Source organism: Drosophila tropicalis, unplaced genomic scaffold (assembly GCF_018151085.1).
Source record: "Drosophila tropicalis isolate 14030-0801.00 unplaced genomic scaffold, ASM1815108v1 contig_694, whole genome shotgun sequence".
NCBI lineage: Eukaryota > Metazoa > Arthropoda > Insecta > Diptera > Drosophilidae > Drosophila > Drosophila tropicalis.
Genome location: NW_027173176.1, coordinates 2,308,476 through 2,332,353, shown reverse-complemented (window position 1 = coordinate 2,332,353; position 23,878 = coordinate 2,308,476). Strand labels below are relative to the sequence as shown.

General features: G+C 38.6%; 2 protein-coding genes across 4 annotated transcripts in view; one reads left to right on the top strand and one right to left on the bottom strand.

The window, feature by feature from the left end:
- LOC137578870 (SEC14-like protein 2) overlaps positions 1-23,878 on the bottom strand; it is a 148,703-nt gene that overhangs the window by 30,961 nt on the left and 93,864 nt on the right. The window lies entirely within an intron of this gene.
- On the top strand, positions 529-22,169 carry ru (roughoid). 3 transcript variants are annotated; one of them, XM_068292802.1, is made up of 5 exons: positions 17,890-17,975; positions 18,034-18,210; positions 18,469-18,959; positions 20,865-21,252; positions 21,316-22,169. In XM_068292802.1, exons 3-5 carry the CDS (start codon positions 18,714-18,716, stop codon positions 21,621-21,623), a joined length of 942 nt encoding a protein of 313 aa, XP_068148903.1. In that variant the 5' UTR covers positions 17,890-17,975; positions 18,034-18,210; positions 18,469-18,713; the 3' UTR covers positions 21,624-22,169. The 3 variants fall into 3 exon arrangements, 2 of the variants coding, with proteins under 2 accessions (XP_068148904.1, XP_068148903.1); XM_068292803.1 differs by lacking the exons at positions 17,890-17,975; positions 18,034-18,210 and adding an exon at positions 529-957; XR_011032783.1 differs by lacking the exons at positions 17,890-17,975; positions 18,034-18,210; positions 20,865-21,252; positions 21,316-22,169 and adding an exon at positions 19,357-19,614 and having other exon boundaries at positions 18,839-18,959.

The window sequence follows — 23,878 nt, the reverse complement described above, 5'->3', positions numbered from 1 at the left end:
GTTTTATGTATTGTGCACCTGGTGGAAGTGCTTTGCCCCTGCCCCTCCTCCTCCACCCCCCAAGGAGCGACAGAGACAGTCAATAGAAATGGAAGCAATAGAATGAGGGAGAGAGAGAGAAAGCGATATAGGTAGATGGTGGGAGAAGGGTGGTTAAGCATAGAGGAGGAATTGGCAGCGGTGGCTTGTATATAGGCGGAGGAGAGGAGCGGCGGTGGCTTTCGCCTTGGCCGGCCGGTAATAACAACAAAATACAATACAAAAACACAAAAAGGGGTGCAAAAAAAAGGCAACGAACGAACAACGAACAAACGAATGAAGAAACAAACCAACAAACAAACTACTAAACACAACAAAAAAACATTGTGCTCCCTTTAGACTTACCTCACCTCTCCCCACCAGCAGCGACGACCTTCCCTGCCCCAAACACCCTCGACTTGTGGTGTAGTAAGGCGCATTGCGAATATATAAAAGTATCTGAGCGCATAAAAAACGAGCTCAGTAGTGAACGGTACTTTGTAACGGCAACCCGGCACTAAAGCACTAGCGGCGGTTCGACCTAACAGTAAATCAAATAGAAGTTAAGAAAGCTGCTAAGGACGCAGCAGCGGCGGCAGCTACTAAAGACAGATCGACCATGCTGCAAGTTGGCCTTGGCTAATGCTAGACAATCTGAGCTATATACTTATGTGTAGAGCATATATTGTGCATATAGGACGGATTCTATATATATTTATTTCCACTCTACAACAACAAATTTATTGCTGCTCTAGGAATTTTAACTGCTGGAACTAACTGCTGGGGCAGTAAACTTGTACATCATCCGCTTATGGCTTGACATACAAAAACGGACACAACAGAAAAAACCCAAAAGCAAAAGCATAGAAAAAGACAAGAGCAGAAGCAGCAGCAAAAAACCAAAAACAAAAAAGAAAAGTCAAAAGCATTTCCCCATTGGTGAGTACTCCAATATGATGTACCCCTCGGCCCACCCACTCTTCTGGTCCCATCCCGTCCTTTCTAGCATGCCACTTCAGCAGGTCCCCGACACCCTACCCCCACCACCCCCTTACACTAGGAAAACAAATCCATCAGCTTAAAGTTTGGTTGCATCTGCATCTACTACTACATACTCTGTACGAATGTAGCTTTTGGTCGTAAAAACGACTCTCAGCTGAGAGTGAGTGAAGGTGAAGGAGAGTTGGACTGCAAATGTAGATGAATGAGCAAATGGCATCACATCCCAGATCCCGTGTCCCGAAATGCCATTTTAGCTTTTCTCCTCAATGGCTCTGATGGTGACACATTGCGTATACGCCGCATCAGCCTCTCGACCAAGATTTGTCTCCTCCACATAGTCGGTTGGTGTTTGCTTTTGGTTCTCTTTTATTGTTTTTTTTTTTTTATGTTTTATGAATGGAATGAATGAAATGTGAATGTCGCCAAGAGAAAACAAAACAAACAAAAAAACTATTTGCTCTTCATTTTGGCATAAACATTTTGATTTTGGTTTGCCATGTTGCTTTTTTTGTCGCATTTAATTTGTTGGAAATGTGGGCGGGCATCTGCTCTATTTTTGCATCTCTCGCTCTATTTGAATATCTATTGTTTTGTATCTTGACCAAGTGCTACTACTTAGCCAACTTCTTTTTTGGCTTCTTTGCGCCTCAATTTTATTTATGTGTTGTTTTCTGTCTACATTTTGTTGCTGTTGTTTTTGAAAAACAATTTCTAAAAGTTGTTGGCCGCAGAAATATTTTATGTAGGCAGTCGACTGACACCAAGTTGCCTCCGAATTGCGGAGGGGTGCCCTCCTCAGTGTGTGTGTGTGTGTGTGTGTGTGTGTGTTGTGTGTGTGTGGGTCGACACACGCATAAAATCAAACAATGATAAAATCAGAAAATCAAACCAAACGATTGAATCTCGTTTGGATCAGCAGACAGTGGCAATATCATTCACAAAAGTAAAATTGATTGTTTAAATATTGAATAATATTAATAAATTCCCCTAAAAGCAACCTATTTAAAGACTTTTCTCTCAAATATGAGAATCTTTTATTTCGATTTGTATGAGAATCTAAAAAGTTTTTAGAAAAGTTCAGAAGAAGTTATTTGAGGAACACTAGAACTCTTTAATCGGCCAACATAATTTTTAATTAACTTACGAATATTTTTCCTAAAACTAAGAGCTAATTTCTAAATCTAAATATCAACAAATGTTTTCAAAGAAAAATCTATCAGAACGGAACAACAAAAATTTTAAGTAAAAGTTTTTTTTTTTCTTACAAATTTTGTAGAAATAATTCAATTCGAATCTCATTTTCCATGGTAAAGAAAGAATTAAAAGAGCAGAAAAATGATTCTCAAAATTTGCAAAATAAACTTTATACACAAATTCCACAGAAATGGTCTATGGAAAGATGCCTCTAAAACAAGCAATCCCATCTGGACCATCGAACAATTTAAAAATCATCACATTTGATAATTAATTTATTAATTTAGTAATTTCATAATTAAATGAAAATAGTTGAAGTCTATTCCCTGATTCCTTCCTGAGAAGAATAAACTTGTTTAGTTCCAATAAGAAACAATAAGCCATTTATAGCCAAGAGACTTGCTTTTTGCTCTGATCTTGACTCGATTATAAATGAACTAGTCCAATTTTGCTTGTCCAAGCAAACACTTTGTTTTTGTTTCTTTTGTTTTAATCATTTTAACTAAATGAATTTCTGTTTCTTGTCTTTTTTTTTCTTTCGTTTTAGTTTTATTTTATTTTTTGGTGATTTCCTTTTTTGTTTCTGTTGCTGCTGTTCGCTGTTGTTGTTGTTGTTGCTTTTTTAACTGTTTAATTTGTTTACAAATGTGCTGTTGTTTTTATTGATTTATTTATTCATTCACTAAAGTATTTTATTTACTCCAAATTGTTTTACGCTTTTGATTAAACGAATGTGAATTCGTTTCATCGGCCATTGCCGATTGCTGCTATTAATATTATTAATCACTTTCGATCTATTCATTCACTTAGTCATTCATTCATGTGTTCATTGCTTGAGTGCGATGGGAGGCGTGGCCCTCTTCTGTCCCTTGTGATGACTTTTGAAGGCAGACAAGACATTTGTGTGTGTGTGTTTCCCTTTGTGAATTGCGCGATAAAAGTGCATAGCAAATGCATTTTTTTTTTTTTGCTAATTGTTTTCTTCTTTGTTTTTGTTGATACTTTTTGTGTGTGTGAGTGTGTTTTTTTGTTGTGATTTTGTGTGTTTAGTAGAAACAAGTCAAAAAACAATGTAGAAATTCATATATCATGTTTATATGGTAAGTAGGTACCCCAATGACATCTGAGAACAACGCGTCTCGTCTTCGGGGGTTTTCTTACTTTACTCTTGTGGCAGGGAGAGAGAGAGAGAGAGGGAGCCGCACGCTACCTTGAGTTGCCACCGGGAAGGGGGGGGGACAAAAGAATGGGCTGCGGTTTAAATATACATATTTTTGCTTTAGTTTTTTGTTTATTATAAGTGGCGAAAAAAACGAAAAAAAAAAAAAATTGCGTTTGCTATTTTTAAAAATTGTACGCAATGGCATTAATTTTTATATATTTTTTTCGACTTGTTTTGTTTTTATTGTTGTAAATTCAATATATATGTACATATATGTATGCATATATGTGTATGTATATTTGTTTGTAATTATGTCAAGTTTGCTTTTTTTTGTTTTTTGTTACAACGCTTAATTGCTGGGAAGGTGTGAAATGAAAAATCGTTTAAAGAACTAGAACCGCATACAACGATTTGCCCATCTGCAGACAATCACACATGAAAGACCTAAAGACCTGATTCTTTTTGCTTTATTTTTTTAATGGGTAAGGCTTTTTTATACCATACACCCATAGGGTGAAATGGTATATTAAAGTCGCCAAAATGTATGTAACAGGCAGAAGGAAGCTTCTCCGACCCTATAAAGTATATATATTCTTGATCAGGATCAACAGCCGAGTCGATCTAGCCATGTCCGTCTGTCCGTCCGTCCGTCCGTCCGTCCGTATGAACACGCAGATCTCGGAGACTATAAGAGCTAGAGCCACCAAATTTGGTATGTATACTCGTGTAGTATGCACATGTTCAGAGTAATTTGGAATTTCGGCCACGCCCCCCTTACGCCCCCAGGAATCACATAAAACTGTTTTTCTTAAAAAGTATGACAGCTAGAGACATCAAATTTAGTTTGTATACCCGATTAGTTAGTGCGCAGAAATTAACTGTTCAAACTTTTTGCCACGCCCCCTTACGCCCCCAGGAATCACACAAAACTGTTTTTCTCAAAAAGTATAATAGCTAGAGACATCAAATTTGGTTTATATGCTCGTTTAGTTAGCGCGCAGAAACTAATTGTTTAAACTTTTTGCCACGCCCCCTTCCGCCCCCGGAATTTACATAAAAGTGATTTCCTTCAAAACTATGATAGCTACCGACATCAAATTTAGTATGTAGACTAGTTTAATAGACGCGCAGATATTGGCTATTTAAACATTTTGCCACGCCCACTTCCGCCCCCGCAAATTAAACAAAACTGATTTTATCAAAAACTAACAAAGCTAAAGTCACCAAATTTAGTATGTATACTGGCATAGTATGCGCGGAGAATTTAGATATTTTCACATTTTGCCACGCCCACTTCCGCCTCCATAATTTAGAAAAAAACGATTTCCTCCTTTAGTTTTTTGACTATCGCATTTAAATTTGGCAGACTAATTTATCTTATCTATTTCTACCAAACTACCAAATTTTATTGAAATCGGACTAGAAACATGTAAAATATGCGTATGAACGTATTTTACTACGCGGTCCACAAGGCCAGAATTGGACGTTGGCTAGTAGCGGCGCTAGAGTGCTCGTGTGTTTGTAGAGTGAGCGAGATAGCACATAGTATAAGACATGTAAAAACAATTTAATAGACATACATTTGGTCTTCGAAATAAGAAATATTTGTTTCACCAGGTGTATGGTATACCCAAGTCGACGAGTCGACTTACTTGCTTCATTTTCTTTTGTGTTTTGACTTTGTTTTTGGCTCAACTTAATGCTCCAAAAGAGAAAGAAAGTTTGCTTATGAGATCAGAATGGATGATGAATGAATGGTTGGTAATTGAAAAGTATATATTAAGCAAATCAGAGGCGTGGACTAAGAGGACTAACTAACTAATATATCTTTTCTTTTGTTTTCTTTTTCTTTTGGTTCTCAGGCTCAGCTAGAGATTTCTGCAAATCTATTTCTTATATTTGCTCTGCAATTAATTACTTTCGATTTATAATTAGTCATTATAATTAGTGTCAAATAACGATATTTCTTGTGAAGAATATTTGATTTGTAATTTCGAAATCATAGACATGATTTAAGTGGTCTTTTTCATTGTTCTTGCTTGCTGAAATTGTAGTTAATTTAATAACATTAATTTTGGTTTCAGACAAGTTAAATCATTTACTGACTTGACTCTTGGCCAAACTCATTCAGCATTAAGTTACCATTAATTTAAGCTCAAAAGTCAAACATTTATATATTTAATCATTCTTAGAGCTGTCCACAACTTCCCCTCGCAACACACACACACAACATCTGACCTTCATTAGTGTGTCTCTGTCTTTGTCTAAGTTAGTCTATGTCTATCTCGACAATCATTTAGTTTGGACAAAAGACAATAGCTGAAAACCGTTTTGCTTGTTTGTGTATGTAATTTGTTTAAATTTCGTTTTGTTTCTTCAAGGTTTACTGCCATTTTCATAGTTAGTTTCCATCCGTCCGGAGACTCTGAGTCTAATCAAAGCTAATAAATTAGTGCAATTTTATGTTTTAGAAAATTTCATAAATTCAAGCCGAAAAGCTAGGCTAACCGCTTGCATAAGATACATTTTTCGAAGGCGTCCCAAAGTCTCAGGGTGCAAAGAAATCAAGAGAGAAAAACAAAAAAAAAAACAAAAAATAAAGCTGTGAGACAAGATAAAAAATTGTTTGTTGCAACCAAATCAAAGCTAGAAGAAAAACCCAAAGCAAGCAGCTAGAAGTGGGCATGGTCGGTGCGGGGGTGAGTGACACACGGGGAGGAAGAGTGGAGAAAAAGGCTAAGGTGAAGAAACGATGTGAAAAGTTGAATGCCTAACAAGTTGAAACACGGTGGAAAGAAATAACAAAAAAAAAAAACCTACAAGCGCGCGAATCTCTAGCAACAACAATGGCTTGGAAAATGTGGAAATGTCTTGGGAATCTTGCGAAATGGATGAAGTTGTTGTTGTTGTTGTTGCTGCCGCCGCCGCTGCTGGTGCAGTTTGTTGAATTAGATAAAAGTTGAAAAGGGGAAATGTTTATGCCAAAAAGTAAGGTGAACAAAAAGGAAGACGGCAAGCGGCAGTCAGATGAAAGGAACCCTGGCAAATGGCAGCCGGAAATGCAACGAAAATAAATGTGGGTAAAAATGCCAAGGAAAAGTGTTGCATTTTTTTCACGTTTACTCTCTCGCTCTCTCTCTCTTTTTACTCCCACTCTTTGTTTTATACTCTTCTGGCAAATATTTCACACAAAGCTCGCAGCAAATTATCGCAGACAAAAATGGGAAAGAACAACAGAAAAAATGCCCAAGCAGCGTAATGCAAGTGCAAATGCAAGTTACGAGTATGAATCACAACAATTCATAATAACAACAAGCCAAAACCAAGGGAACTCCACACACACACACACACACATATCACGTACTTAATATGAGGCATCATCCATCCTCTGGCAGCTTCTTCACATTCATTAGTTCATTCATTCATCGATTTCGTGCGCGCGCGACTAAAAACGAAAAAAAAACAAAGATAAAGCTAAGAATCTGTGATAAACAAATTTTTAAGCAAACATTCATAGAATGCCAAAACTGAAAACCGAAAAAAAAGAGATGCAGTTTGCACTTTACAGATACATATTGTATCTTACGTGTGAAACGAGACTAAACTGCACACAACTGCAGAAAAATTGTTGAAATCGCTTTGTCTGAGACACAAAACAAACATTAGCCGCAGCCACAGCCGCAGCAGCAGCCGCAGCAACAGCAACAAATTGTTTTTTGAAAAGTGAAACGGAACCCACAGTGGCCCCCAGGGCCTCATATACATACATACATATGTTTGTGTGTATGTATGGTAGAAATATGTAGAACTTGGTGAGTCAGTCCCACGCAATGCGAACACCTGAAATCCGCGTCTAACAACACCACAAGCGATCCCAAAAAAAAAAAAAAAAAAAAACAAGTTTCTTTCACAGTGTGGGCAAAACCCTCTCCGGATTTACATACATACGACAATATGCATGTTCATATGGACACCAAGTCATATACAATGTATGTATGTATGTAGCCAAAGGTGAGGGCAATAGACACTGCCCGACACTTTGACGTCAGCAAACTATTGGTACATACCTCTCTTTGGGTACATACACCTCTTGTCTCTGTGTGTGTGTGATATTATTATTTAAGGTACAAGGTACAAAACTGATATAAAAAGTGAGTTAAGTGTCAATTTTTGTTCGTTTTATGATCGGCTTGAAAATCATTTCGGTTGAGGTAGGTGTTTGTCTTGCTATTCACATGAATATACAAATGTATGTACACTATACTAGTTAGCTGGCTCATGTGACAAATATTTAAACGGAACATAACAATATCTCCATTGGAATATACAAATTGAATTATCAATGGAAAAAAAAGAAACCAACGAGCTGAAAAATATCTTTATCTATCTTTAGTTAAGTTCTCAACTAGCGTGCTATAAATTAAGATTGTCAACTTTAACTAAAAACAGCAAGCATAAGCTTAACTCATAGATAGAAGTAGAAGAAATCTTTTTAAAATTTTTGTGATAAGAACATTTTCCATAATGGCTAATCATAAGTTTCATTCAGAAGAGAAAGAGTTTTATGAATTACCTATCTATTGAAATAACGAACTAACATTTCAGAAAGAAAATTAATGAATCAGTTTCTTTTTTTTAAACTAAAGTATTGACATATTTAAATCGAATGTCACTTAATGTCCTGTTTGCTGATACAAATCGAAGAAATTAGTAACAAAATGGGATACTCATGGATTTTATACTCTTACTTGTTTGAATATGACAAGGAAGTTGCCTAACAACATGATTTTACTGCATACTTTTTATTAAGCGACCTCAGACAGAGGCTTTTCTATTGCCTCCTTTGTAATTGAATTGATGTCCTTGTTATTGTCGCGTGGCCATAAGCCTATATTGTTAAATGATGGCCAAAGTGAGGGACTGTTATGTAAATGATAATCTCTAAACAATATTCGTTTGTACAATTTAGACAATTTTCCGCTACAGTTGTTCCAGTTATTTTGGCTTATACACAATTATGGTGAGAGTTCTTGACCATTAAAACGCTTAACAAAATAAGCGGAAAAAAAACATTAAAATGCGAAAACGCAAAACAAAAAAACCAAACCGACCAAACTTTTTACATGAAACTATGCGAAATGAAATATTCTGGCAATTAAACGACGCACAAATTTTCCTTTTTTTTTTGCTTTGGTTTTTTGTTGATTTAATTTTTTTGTTTTATTCATAGGTATGTTTGCCTGTATTTTTGTTTAATGTGTTCAACCGCAAAACGAATTATGCAGCAGCTTTACAAGCAATTTAGCCAGCAACAACACATTAACACAAAATGACAGGGATGGACTGAGTGGAAAAAAAAAAATGACACAGAGAAGGAAAGAGAGAGAGAGTGAAGAAAAAATGTGCAAAATTTTTATAATTAAAACATTTGCAGACAGCAAAAGATAACTATAGCAGAGAAGAGAGAAAAGCGCAATAAATGGGGCGTGGGGGAGGGAAGGTGGTCATTGCGAATGAACATGCGAAATGAAATCCATTGAAAAGGTCACCTCAATTAGGACAAATTGCACTTGCGAAAACTCTGCGTTAGATACTTAATACTCGTCTTTACAACAAAATCATTCTTTGTTTATACTTTTTCAGTTTAATTTCTGTTCTCTATTTATTTTATTTTTTGTGTTTTGCGGATATTCATCAAATTTGCATTAGCAAATGAGTCGAACAAAAGAAAGAGAAAGATAGCGATAAATATAAGCAAATGTTGGCAGAGTTTCACAGTTAACTCAATTAACTTATAAAATGTAAACTATGTGAGGCACCAGCAACAATGTTAACAACAATAACAACAACAACAAAAAGCTCAGTGAACTAAACGGCAACGGTGATTAACTCTTGGCCAAGCCAGCCAGTCAGCTAGCCAACTGATCCAAAAGATCACCTCAATCAGAGATGGAATCAGTTGAAAAGCGTGTGGCACATTTTTTTGAGATCAACATTCTTTGAATTATGAATCTTGAAAACTATATCTTATTCTACACAAGAAGCAACTAATATCTAGTAAAAGAATTTCCGAACTTATTTCCCTGAAGAATCAGAGTTCGAAAAAGGTAATGAAATTTACTTTATATACTCTATTTACACTTTAGTGTAACGTTAATTGACGTGAGTTCTGTAAGAGAGTCTTGATAGTTGTTGGTTCACCCATCTCTAAGTTGTAATAATAAGTATCTGTAGTCAATGCCTAGGCTTTTCCATATGTAGATGCGTGCCAAGAGATACGTGAAAGTATCTATGTATCTGTATCTTTGTATCTTACAGTACAACTTACAAGTTACGCTTTGCAGACTCGCGCACTCAGCTGAACGCGAATAATTACCACGCCATGTCTTGGTCAAAAGACGGGAGGGTGGTGGGCAAACTGGAAGGAGGTGTGGGGAACTGCTGGTGGCGCCGTCCAAGCGGGGCGGGACAGTACACCCGACTAAAAATATGTAGTTAGTAGTAGCAGTGTGTGCGGTGAATGTTTTGTTGTGAAGTAGATCGCACGCTGGTCAACATTCAGCGGCGGCACCAGAGATGATTGGATGGGCGAAGAGAAGAAGCAAGGGGCGTCTGGGTCATAGTTGGGTCGATAGCAGCGCCAGCGGTGCTAATGTGGTTATGAACGCCAGTTGGCCAGGTCAGTCAGTCTGCAATGCTGAGAGACAACGACTAAGACAGAAACGAAGACGGAGACACAGAGACGAAACTTTTGCCTGCTAATCGAAATGTGATAATCGAAAGGCACCATAAGCGGCGGAGCAGGGTAGAGTAGCCAAGGCACCACACGTACCGCCATACGAGGAGTTCATTGTTCCCCACCAACAGCAGTGGCAAGTAGGCAGCGGCAACATTTGCACATTTTCACAGCTATTGAACTCATTAATGAAGAAGCTCAAACACAGCGTTTTGCTGCTGCACAGCGAATGGAAAGTCGGTGAAAACTGATTGCAAGAAAATCTTCATGCGGAACTATTTAGATACATACATATGTATCTGTATATGAAGGCATGAAAAAGTCATTGATGGTCAGTTCGCAGGTTCTCAAAGATTTCCATCATTCTCAAGCTTTTATAGTTCATATATGTATACATATATATTTCTGATGCCTGTCTATTGTAACTAATGTGGCTTTTGCTAGCTGTTTTTATTTCCTTTATATATTTGTTCCTTTTCGTTCGTTTGCTTCTTCCTAACCAATTTGTCGCATGTTCAGCAAGAACAAGGCAAAAGTCTTGCCAGGCCATTTTCATTTCCATTCCATTATCATGCGAATTGTTCGCCCACTCCTCCAGCAAACCCATCCTGCTGCCCCCTCTTTCCTCTTCTTCAAAGCAATTCTTTTTCAAGTACCCTGTATACTTTAAGTGCAAGAGGGTATACTAGCAATACTATCTTTAACTTTATCTAGTTTACTATATCTAAGCCTTTGTCTCCATTGTTTGTTGATTATTTTTCAATAATCGGAACTTATTGATTCCTGTTAAAGTTGCAATGGCTCCTTGCTAAGTGGCAATATGAATTGAAAGTACTTTAAGCAATACTAAATAGTAGGATATTGTAAAGTCGTTCTTGATGTCTCAATGTCGAGGTATTCGTGTTTATTTTTTTTTTTTTAGTTCTTTGCTCTGTTTCTTATTAACATTTATATATAATTTTTTGTTTTTACTTGAGCTTACCCCATCCTCCACACGAATGGCTGTTGTTGGGTAGCATAATTGCCTTTTAATGTTGTTGTTCTTTGGTAGCCTTTGGGTATCCTCCTTCTCCCCCCACGCCGATGTGCACCCTTCCGCCCACTATACATATACGTATATATATACACCCTCTCACTTAGGCACTGTCTTTGTGTTGGTTGAGTTTTTCTATTTGCTTCGTCTCTTTTCGCAGTTTGTGCGCATTTAAAGCAACATTAATTGTTATGATTTACAATGAGAAAAATCATAAATTAATTATTCATGGAGCAACAAGCAAGCCTAAGCTCCTCTGACCATTATGCTACAACCGACCATTGTGTCCGCCCAGACCCAGTCTCAGACTCAGTCCGAATCTCATTCCCATTGGGTCATTGTCACCAACTGCAATTTCCGCCAATTCCGCTTCCTAAACGGCGACGGCGATGTCATTTCTGGTGTTTCAGATGGATAGATGGTGGTAAGGTGGAAGGGAGGGACGTAGGATGGGGAGAATTGTGCTTCCAATTAGCTAACGGAACTACGTGCAAATCGTTAGATATGATTATTATTTTGCCCGATCCCATTCGAAACGATCCGTTCACTAGTTAGCCAGTTGGCCACTTGGCTGGCTGCATTGTTCTCACATCGCGGGTAAAAGCGGGTTAATTGATGGCTTTTCCATTAAATTGGTTCGGCTGTCGGACAATCAGGCAACGATTTCTTCTATCTTTTGCATGAAGTTAATTATCACAAAGTCGCGCGTTCGCGTTCGTGCTGCAATTTGGCTTCTGCCACACTCTCTCAATTCGATCAGATCAGAGTGAAATTTTTCCTAACATAATGCTCATATACATACATACATCGCGGTTCATATAAATCAAGTGCCCTCTAAGTATGTCTTAGTGCCATCTGTTGACCATATACTACTCCTCATCGTGTTTTTGTTTTTATCATTTTGGAGGCCAGAGTGTACAGTGAATAATCAAATAATCAACATAGACATTCTTTCATAGCTTCCACTGTAAGTATAGCCCAAGGCACTTGCGTAGTAATTGGCCACGTCTCTCGTTCTGTCTAGACGCAGTCTCTCTCCCTTTCTCACTCTCTATCTCTCTCTCTCTGTGTTTCTCCCACTATATCCGTCTCATTCGCAGATTAATCGGATGCGTGGCTAATTTATTGATATGTCATCGCATGTGGGTTGCCCTTCTGCTCCACTCAACTACATGTTTCCCCCAGAAAGCAGAGGCGTAGTTACAAAGAGGGTTTGTAAAATGTAGTAATTTAGCAATTGAGTGACATGCTTATATATACATACATATATTCAAGGAATCGAGCCATTTGCAGGATCTCTGCGTCTCATCAGTTATATTTAGCCATCCCTTACTCGAATTTGAACTTTTATCTATGGAAAATACATTGTACTACATTGTAATTGCAATCATTTTGATGTTTCATTGGACAAAAAACTCATCTTTGTCATCTTTATATCTGTACTGGTTACGCCCCTGCTTCCCCCCTTCACAGAGACATACACACACATACATACATCACATTCACATAGACCATTTAGTTCTCCTTGATAATTCTTTTAGATGGGCCACATGCCAAAAATCGAAAAAAAGAAGAAAATTGTTCTTTTTGTCTCGTGTTTTAGTCTTCCTCTCTCTCTCTCGCCCTCTGTCATCCATTTTCCCCCCTTCGCGAAACCCAAATTCCTCAAATATTTGTATTATTTTCTGTAGTTTTGTCATATATTATTAAATTTTGCCTCGTTCGATTCGATTCGTTCGATGGATACGTTATTCCTCCTTTTGGCTCGATTGCGTGATTCATTTTCATAGTTGTTTCCTTTTTGTATGTACATACATACATATACCTCCATACATATTATAAATGTTTGTCTCTTTGATTAATATTATTTTTATTCTTCTATATTTCCGTGTGAACTTCCGTTTTCGATTGTCTGGCAAAAGGCAAATGTTGTTTCGTCTGTTTTTTTTTTTTTGTTTTTTGTTTATTTGGAACGTGTTTAAAATATTGATAGCAACCCAGGCGCAACTACGGCGGTACTAGGCAGTCGTAAGTGAGGTGGAGAGTAAGTATTGGGTTGAATTTGTTTGGTGGTGCTCGTGGTGGTGGTGGTGGCGCAGTTGTAATAATCAGGCAACACCTACTGCAGCAGCAACATTTGTAGATCCACAAACACGACCCTATCCAACCCGCCTCCTTTTGGTCGATTCTCTTTAATGCCATCTCTCTTTCACTCTCTCTTTCTCTATCTCTGTCTTTCTCTTTCACACTTCTCTGGTTTTTCCTCATCCACTTTTTGTGGTCGTGTTCGTTCGTTTGTCTGGCGCTGGTCAAAAGTGGCCTTCTCCTGTTCTAGCCCACCGCCCCACCTCCCAACCGGCAAACCCTTCATCCACCCCTTCCCCCCCACACACACACACACAAACAAACACATACACATTGTGTACATCGGTGGCTGATGGTGGCCCCTTTTACGGTTGCATTAGACAATAACTGGTAATAATCGTTGAACCGTAAAATAAACATGGATACCCGTTGCACTTGTTTAGGCAACACCAACAACAACTACAACTACTACACCATGAATGCATGTAAGGTATATCTCTCTCTCGTGGTCAGGTGGTCGTCGGTAGGTCGGTCGCTCGGTCAGGTGGTGTCTTTGTCGCTGCAGGTGATTATGTCTGTCTGTCTGCCGGACGTTAACTGATTTGTGCATTGATGCGAAGTCGTAGAAATATTCCAAAGAGACATAAATACTTTACAACAAAAACAAGACACACACACACAAAAACTAAGAACGAAGAGAAGACTAGTGGGCAAATGTTTAAGTACTACCGTACATAAAGTTTACGCGCACGTCCCACTCTGAGGCAAAAATTCAATTTAAAAAATTATGGGAAACGTCTATTGTTATGAAATACTAGTGGAAAGGAGATTAAAACTTTCATATTTGTTGCATAAATCAATGTACCTGGAAGACTATCAGTAACATTTCCCTTCAAAGTTCCTGATTTAAGATGCCAAAGCTAGTTGGGTGACATTTCTGTTAAGAGAATATTGGATATCTCTTTTGGTGTCTTTATGCTATACACATAATTATTTTCTCTGCAATTTCATTTGTCATGTCGCATTATCTTTAACGACCACCTGGAAATGAAAATGGTTCCGTTTGCTGTTCTAAATCTCTCAAATCTCAGACTTGCCATCAAGATCAACGAAGTTGACTTCTCTTGAAATTGGTGATACAAAATTTTACGTCAAAATAAGTATTACTATAGTGTGGAGAGAGATGATGATGATGATGATGAGGGGGTAAGTGCGGTGGCAAGTGTTTCACACACTAAGCACACACACACACACACACCTATATGGTCATATGGTTGTATGTGTATGCATGTAGAAGTTAATGAAATTAAAACGTAAGCAGCAGACAAACGCAATAAACACAAAAAGAAATTACAATTAAATTGAAAGCAGGCAAAGAAGAGAGAGATTGCTTCTCACCTCTACCCCAAACACTCCGCCACTCCATCACGGTTCGAGTAGAGCCCTCCCCCTAGACTGCCTTCAGGCCTCTTCTATATTGTTTTTTCTTTCAACTTTATGAAGTTGCAGCAGTTGCACCGACATACGACATGCAATCCAAATGGAAATGAACTTTGAAGGCAGCGAACTGGCTGCTGGACTGAAGCCACCGGAGGTTGCGTGGGTCGCATTGTAGGCCGATGGTAACTCTCTGTAGTTGGCTATCGCGATGCTCTATTTGCCCCCTTCTCCTTCTCCATTCTCCGTTTGCTTCTTTCATTCCATACCATTTGGAGTTGGAATGGCGTGCGCGACTTATAATCGCATTCGTTTCAATTGCCGGAATTTTATTGTGAAATGAGTGACGACGACAACGACAACGACAACAACGACGACGATGACGATGACGACTTTAACGTTTGGGGCGTTGAGACCTTCTCAATGGTTTCGCCATGGTTTTCTTTGTTACCTGTCCGTGTCCCACCACCTAGGCAATGCTATCTTTCATAACGCTTCGTTATCATCGCACATTTCACAAATATATATAAATGCGCGAGCAAAAATAAAAAAAAAGCCCAACTAAACTTAAAAAGAAAAAAAAAGTGAAACCTCTTTCCCAGGCAGCTTGCAACACTTGCCATATACGGATAAATTTATATATCTACAGTGAAAGCACTTTGCAACGAACAATAGCCAATTTTTTGGTATGTGAACCAAAGCCAAACAAAAAATCAAGTAATTACAAATTGCGTAAAAAAAAAAGAGTCAAAGAATTCGCCAAGGTTTAAAGAAGGTTTTTGTTTTTTGTTTGTTTGTGTGTGTTTTGTTTTCGGAATCTCTTTCAAAAGATTTCGAATCGACTGAGAATTCAAGGAATTGCCTTTTCTTTATCAACTAATCTCGATAGACTGAACAAATCTTATTCATCTTGGTATTAAACATTATGCACCTAACTCTGTTATGTATTCAGGTAAAGTGAAGGTTAATACTTAAGTATCATTAAAGACTTTATTGTAATACCTTTTTATGGCTTTTCTCTTTCTGCACTCAATGAACGCCTCTGCATGTTTGCAACTTTCGGTGGCAGCCACTCTGACTGCGATGACTGTACCACACTAAACCCCAATTCCCCTTCCCTATTCCAGTATGTCTCTGCTGCACCACACAAACACACACACACACACACACACATATGTATATATACACAGAAATTTTTCAATTATAGTTTTTTAACAATTTTCTCGTCATTGTTGTTAATGTTGCTGCTGCTGTTGTTGTTGTTGCTGTTGTTAATGAAACTTTCTTTATGCATAATTTTATGTTTCATGTAGCATTTTTTTTGTTTTGTTTTTTTTTTTTTGTTTATTCTTTCACTTTTTCTCCGCCCACCCAAAGTCAGAGATGAGTCGAGATGAGGGAGCTATGGCAACTTGCTTCTTATATTTTTATAGATTTCACATACCCTTGCAAGATGCCAAAACTGATCGCAAATATTTTGGAATTTTTTTTGTAATTTTTCCAGAGTTTCTTATTGAACTATTTTGAACTTTTTCGACAAACTTCTTAATATTTCATAAACTATTAGGGTATATACTTGTCGACTTGTCCGACTTGAGCATGACATTCTTCTAGTTTGAATGCCCTGCACAGTCTAACAAGATTTAATGGGGCCTATTGTCTTTGATAAGCTAAATGCAAAAGAATATACAAAGTTTTGGCTACCCTATACCAAACACTTTTAGTTTCCAGAAATATTTAATCTTTATGTCAGTCTAAATTCAGAAGATTGGACAAATGAAGAGGAAAGAAACGGAATTTCAGCATTTACAGGGTATTTTTAAGTGACAGTGACACAAAATTCATCTACTGACGACTGGCTTGTATTTTGTTTACAACTTTTACTCTCGGCATAAACATTTAAGCCAAGTTATAATTACAAAGTTTTTATTTCGTATGCCGTATGAATGTTCCATATATGGCATTATATATATGTAGGTACATATCTATTTGTTAAGGAACCAACTTTTGGCAACTCGTCGTTCCTCGCTTCCTTTCTTACAATAATGTACCCAGCCTGCGGGTGTAATTAAAACATTTTTGCAAATTCAATTCCCATTTCCATGTGGTTGATGGTAATTTAAAAAAAAAAAAAAATATGCAAATATGCAATGATAAACTACCTTTAAAAATAAACTTCAAATAAATAAAATCATAAATTTCAGTCATTCGTAAAACAATTTTATAACCTGGCTTAGATTTGGTTTTTGATTTTATTCGTTGAGCGACAGCATAAATCAATACAAAAACAAACTGAATAGTACAAAAAGCTGAAGAGAGCATAGAGGGGCTAAAAAATGAAGAAAGCAAAAAGCAAATAAAAGACACACACACAGAGGCAAATAATGCAAACAGAAATAGTCAACATTATGTAAATGAAATATTTGCTCAATGCAAATAGAAAATGCCATAGAAAGGAATGTAGAACAGAAGAGGGAGGACGAGGGACGAGGGGGGCGGTCAGAGTAAATGGAGAAGTTGGGGCCCTTAAGGAGGTCGCCGCCGCCCTTGCCTTTACCAGAGTCCTTGCATAATCGACTGACTTCAGCTTCAACTTCAATTTCGAATTCGATTTTTTCATTTTTTCCTACTTGCCATGCTACCAGTTTGGATTGAAGGAAATAAGGATACACACACACACACACAGAGTGCGTCTCTTGTGGTGTCCTGCACGAAACAAGTTGCGTGCGAAGGCCAAAAACGAAGCACTAGCCCAGCCAGTCGGAGCGCTGATGTTTAAGGACATTAGGGATACACCTGTCGATATTTTTACAGTTTTTGGCATGCGCTCCACTAGCAGGAGCAGGAGCAGTAGCAGCAGCAACCGGTTTAACGGGCTTTGTGCCGCACTTCCGCCAGTAAACTTGTTGTTCTATTACCCACCTAAAAGGTCCTTGCTGCTAATGCTGCAATTTTGTCTTCTTTTTGAAATTATGTTTCTAAAACACGCCAGGGATATAAGACTCTTAATATATCATTTTATATATTTGACTAATGTCCATACCATATGTGACTTTCTCTGCTCTTCCATTTCTTACCATCGAATAATCCGTGTGATGATTTCATTGCTAAAATGGTTTGTTTGATCATCCCCCGTAAATCTCGAATGGCCTTTGATACATTTGAAACTAGTCTATACGACCCCAGACAAAGTTTTTGTAAGTAATGTAGTTTTGGGATTTTACGTCTTTAAATATCAAAGGTATTTCCAAATATTATCAGTTCATATATACAAAGTATTGGAACCTGAATTGCCATTGTGAACTAAAGTACTTAAAAAGAGCTTACATAAGTCGTTTTGTCAAGTTTTTATTTTAAAATTTGCAGCGGAAATAAATTCAAGTGTTGTGAAAAGGACCCCAAACCAAAAAAAGAAAGGAAGGGAAAAACAACCGAAACAATTTTATTGTCTTGGCAATGGAGAAATTCGTACAGTTTTATGGCTGTCTAGGGCTATTATGAAAGGATGGAAGGAACAGGGAAGAGACGCCAAGTTTCAGTTTGGTTGTGTGAAAGGAGGAAAGAAAATATGTTGGGTGGAGAGCCAGTATTGACTTTGATGATGGTGGCGCCATTGGCGTAGTTGTCTGCCTGCCAAATTGTGTTGCAGTTTGTCGCAGCAACAACAGACAACCTTGAGCTAATTTGGACCCACTACAGCAGTCTCTCTCGCTCTCTCTCGATATCCCTGTCTCCCTATTTTAATGTTCCTTTCCATATATCTCTATCTTTCTTTATTTCTTTGTTTCTCTGTCTTTCCAGGAGGCCAAACAGGGGCCAGACAGCATACCAAGCGAATCATCATGACAGCCACCGCCGCCTCTACTTCTAAGTGGGGCAGCGTCACAGTCACAAGCACAAATACAAGCCCAAGAAGGCAGACGACGACAGAGACGGCGACGACGCCCCAAAAATAGACAACGACGCAGCAGCAAGCAGCAACAACAACAACAACAGCAACAGCAATAGTCGCCGCAGCACATCTCTTGGAGTGCAGTCAAGAGGAAATGCTGCATCCGACGACAACTACACAGTCTGGCCTGGTGCTGGGTGTCTGCTGTGACCAGCTGATGCAGCATCAGCAGGCACGCCCAGGCATACTTACAATGTTGGCCAAAAAGGAGATGCACATGATGATGAGTAAGGATATGGCTATGCAGGAGCAGTCAGAGAAGCGTCTACTGACAACAACTAGATCTTGGTTTCGTTGTTGGCCACCGCCCTGCTTTATTCTGTTTGTATCCCTGCTGGAGGTAGGTCCTAAAGATTGGGATTTTCATCAATCTTTCCGAAAATTTCCCATTCTTCTCACAATATCCCAAGTCACATGTCGTACAACATACATACATATACACACAATGTTGCCCTTTTTAATGCGATTAAACTGTTGGGCCAAGGGTTGATTGAGGGCGAGCTCATAAAAACCACTTTCATGCAAGACGAATGGGCGGTTGGGGGCGGGTGACTCAAGGGGGGTTGCCATGACATCAGTCCAACATTACACAACATTGCGGCCACAATTCGGTTGTATAGAACATATGTACACATCCATATACATATGTATTAAAAATACATATATACACAAGTACCTTACATTAATTGCTCCCATTTTGCTTCCCCACTCCTCCAATTGCGACGCTGGCGACACAGGTTACTTTATTATGTATATAAACGAAGCAACTTTTTCAAATGATTATGCAATGACATGGCTAGGATATAAATTCCATCACCAACGCCATGAATGAATGCGGAGACTATGGGTGTCGGTGTCGGTGTTGGGGCTGGAACTGGAACTGGAAGTGGGGCTGGGGATTTGGCAATGCTTTTATCAATTAATCGAATTCCTTTCAGAAAAATCCATTTACTTTTCTGTAGTGAATGAAACAGACCGTTATCTAAATTTATTGACTGATTGCCCATATTATGGGACAATATTTACATACTTTTGACTTTTGTTCTAAAATAGTTTTAATTAAAATACTGTCATTTAAATTAATGAAGACTGTGTATGCTGATAACTTTTATTATTTTTGAACCACCAAGAGGGTTTATAAAAATTGGATATATAATTGTAGAATAGACTAAGTTTTTCACCAAGTTCTGCAAGTTAGTCATTATTCAAAGAATTTTCCGCTGTTGATAGGCATAAGGAGATAACTGTACTGTTGCTGTGTTTCTCTTGTGTTTCGTTTGATTTGCTCCAAACACCCTTCACCACAGTCCGAGCCAGAGAGTCTAAGAGTTAGTTGTCAGTCACGTCTGGTCTGAGGCATGTGTTTTCCTACATCTGAACATCTCAAGTTAAGTGTATGTAGTAGGAGGGTTGTTTTTGTTTTGGTTGTTGTTGGTGTTGCTGTTGCTGTTTGTTCTTTTGGTTTGATCATATTTCAGCAGCCGCCCCCGCGCGACACTACACCAGTTTGCCACTCACTGGACAAGCAATTGACTTTTGAGGCAAACAAATTGCCGACTTTGCCACACACAACGCGCTGATACGTGTAGCTTTCCCCCTCTCGCCAGCCACCTTCTTTTGGCACACACACACACACACCCCTTGTTTTCTCCCGCCCAAGTCATGCATTTGTAAATGGATGTTGGCTTCCGGTTAAAGGATATACGAGCATACACACACACATACATTTGCTCGTATATATAAATATATCAGGGTGTAAGGAAGGGCAGGGGGGAATAGAGAGTGCGTGCGAAAAATCCAACACGTCTGCGATTTGTTTTCCTCGTCTGGCTCCACACATACTCACACAGACACAGACTGGACGCCGCCAGACAGCAGCAGCAGTGGCAGAGGAGCAAGTTGTGGGACAGAGAATGGCGACGTCTCGTCGCTGTCTGTTGCCAGTCTACGCGGTTTTAGGGGTTGCTTCCACCTCCCCAATCAACTCCACCCAAAAAAAAAAAAAAATGAAAAACTCAGCCCACTGACTTGATTATGGCTTTCCACAAGCATTTTGATGGTTTTATTGTCTTGCTTCTTTTTCTTCCTTCTCCTTACTTGAGAGAAGTAAGGGGCAATCCAGGAAACAGGGTTGCACAAACACACAGATAGACAGGTTTAGGTTGAGTAACTTTATACGTTGGTACATACATATATCCAATATCTATCCAACGGTTGCATTTTCATTTTTATTTTCTATATATAGGTCGCTGTTTTTGTCTATGCCAGTGGGGAAACGTCAATGGAGGATTCGATGCTCATCTATAGTCCGGAACAGCGTTTGCAACTGTGGCGTTTCATCTCGTATGCCTTACTCCATTGTAGTTGGTTGCACTTGGGTTTCAATGTGTTAACCCAATTACTATTTGGCCTACCATTGGAATTGGTTCACGGCTCGTGGCGTACGTGTATCATTTATTTAGCTGGCATTTTGGCTGGATCATTGGGCACCAGCGTTGTGGATTCTGAAGTTTATCTGGTGGGTGCCAGTGGCGGTGTCTACGCTCTATTGGCTGCCCAATTGGCAAGTGTGGCTCTTAATTTTGGCCAGATAAGACATGGCTTGGCCCAGTTAATGGCTGTGCTTATATTTGGTAAGCTATATAAACTAAGGATTCGTTTCCAACTCCCACTAATGTGTATCTTAAATACCTAAGCCTCTTGCGATTTGGGCTATGCCGTGTACTCCAGGACACTGGAGGATCGTTCAAGACCTACTGTTTCCTATATAGCTCATATGACAGGTGCTTTGGCTGGCCTTAGCCTGGGTCTGCTCTTCCTTAAGCAGTTCCAAGGTGGTGGACGTCCACGCCTTCTACGCTGGCTGGCCCTAGGCGTCTGGTCAGCCTTTAGCATTTTTGCTATAACTTTCAATCTGATTAATACGGTGACAGCCCAACTTCTCGCCGAACAGGAGGGAAAGGTAATCAAGCAACGCTTACTACACGATTTGGGAATGGAATAAATAAGGGAAAGAGAAATGGAGAGAGAGAGGGAAAGGTACTGTGTGGAGTTGGGAGGGAAATGGGGAAAGCCAAGACTGAGTCCATGAATTGAAGCCTCGTCCTTGAAGTCATATCTTATGCTTACCTAAAGAGTCTAGTCATTAGTTTATAAGGCATTCCAAAGAAAGGAAGACACACATTGTGCTCAAAAATTTATCAAAAAACTACTTGAATACATACATATATGTATATATATATATATCCCTGATACCCTCAAGGGAGGATTCGCTCAAAGTAACCAAAACTATGTAACTCTTACAAAACTTAAAACAACAACAAAACAAAATAAGAAATTGTAACAAATTTTATCTTATGCCAATGCCAAAGGAGTTGAAACTTGAAATGTTCTTTGCTCAACTCTGAGCCAGGCTCGTTTTCAGAGACTTTGGTTAGTTAAGCCGAAAGCAATATACTATATATAATATATAACTCTATACAATACCAATTATACTTAGTTTGTTTAACTTATAAAACTCTAGTTTTAATGCCAAAAAAAAAAAAAAAAAAACCACAAACAGTTATTTTAAAGAGCTTAGTTAGGCTAACAACATATATTCAAAAGATACATCTATACATTTCTATAGGTACGTACATATATGAAATTCGAATTATAATCGATATGCGATTAAAAAAAATTCAATAAAAATAATCCCTATTAATATGGAAATCAGTTATTCTTTCATTTATAATGCGAAAGTAAGTAAGTATCTAAGGGGAAAAGTTGTAGAACCAAAATGGAAACTTGCAGTAGTTTGGTAAGTTATGTCTTTCCATCAAAAGGTAATGAATTGTTGTGAAATTTCACATAGAACTTAGAGAAACATATGTCAACGTTTTGGAAAAGAAAGATACAACTTTTTCTTAAACATAATTTAAAAAAATGAGAGAAAGCATCAGCTTTATTTTCAGTGTTCCCCCCCAACATTTTAGATTTTATGTTTGACTCCACTGCTACTTACATACATACGCACATATATTACATATTCAAGATATATGCAACATTGTATTGCACATCGGATTTCAAAGTGGATAAAATAAACACAATTTATTAAAACTGAAATCGTATTGCCGTTGGCGTGCTCAGCATGAATCCCAAAATATTGCATCATAAATGCCCCAGCTCACTGTGCTCATCCAATCAAAAGCCACAAATACTACATACTACTGCACTCTTTCATTAACCGCTAACAAAAATTTCGTATAATCAAATGCAATTTCAAATTGCCAAAACCCAAAAATAAATACAAAACCAAATACTGGAAAAAAAAGCTAAAAGCAACAAAATGGAAAAAAATACAACCGAAAATATTGGCATTGCCCCATTCATTCGAATTGGCCTCATTAGAAGAAGATAGTGGTGATGGGTTGGGGGTTGGCAGGTTGCAGGTGGTCGGGAGCAGCAGGCGGCGGTGTTCTGGCCCTGGTTTTCGATTTCAACGAAATCAAATTGTAAACGTTTCAATGAAATTTAATAACTCATGGCCACAATTTGTGTGGACTAGCCACTACCAAAAGGCAGTAGCAGAAGCTGAAAATAAAAAAGAACTTCACGTCATTTCACGGCACTCCATGGCACTCCATGGCACTCCATTCGACTCCATTCCACTTTACTTTGCTTTGCTGTCTGCACCGAACTGCAGTAATTTTTTGTTTTTTTGGCTTGTTTGATGAGACATTGATGGTTCAATCGATGAAGTAAAATCTCAAACCCACCCAACAAGTGGAGCCAATTTAGCAGAAGATCCAAGAAGATCCCCAAGACAAAAGCAAAAGGCAGAAGGGGGAGGCAGGCAGCAGCTCAAATCCTCGTTAAGTCGTCACCCAATGACAAACCCCAAAGAGACATTTGACAACAAATATTTTGTGACATTAAATGCCAGAGATCCACATTCACATTCACATCCACATCCACATGCAGTCCAGCTTCAGTTTCAGTATGCGAGGTCCAAGCTTCAAGCTTCAACTTTGCTCATTTCACTAATTTAATGAAGACCTTTTACAATGTGGTTTGATTCGCCTCGTCGAGGCCTGGTCCTGAAGCCCATTGTCTTGACGTCGTCGTCTCCATCAGATTGATGAGCCTCATTCATTGGCTGCGGTTGGTTGCAGCAGCAGCAGCAGGAGCTTCTCTCCCTGGGCTTTCACTTGGCGGCAGCAACAGCAGTGGGGATGAACTCGCAGCGCGCCTGCATCAATAATTTGTGTTCGCCGTTGA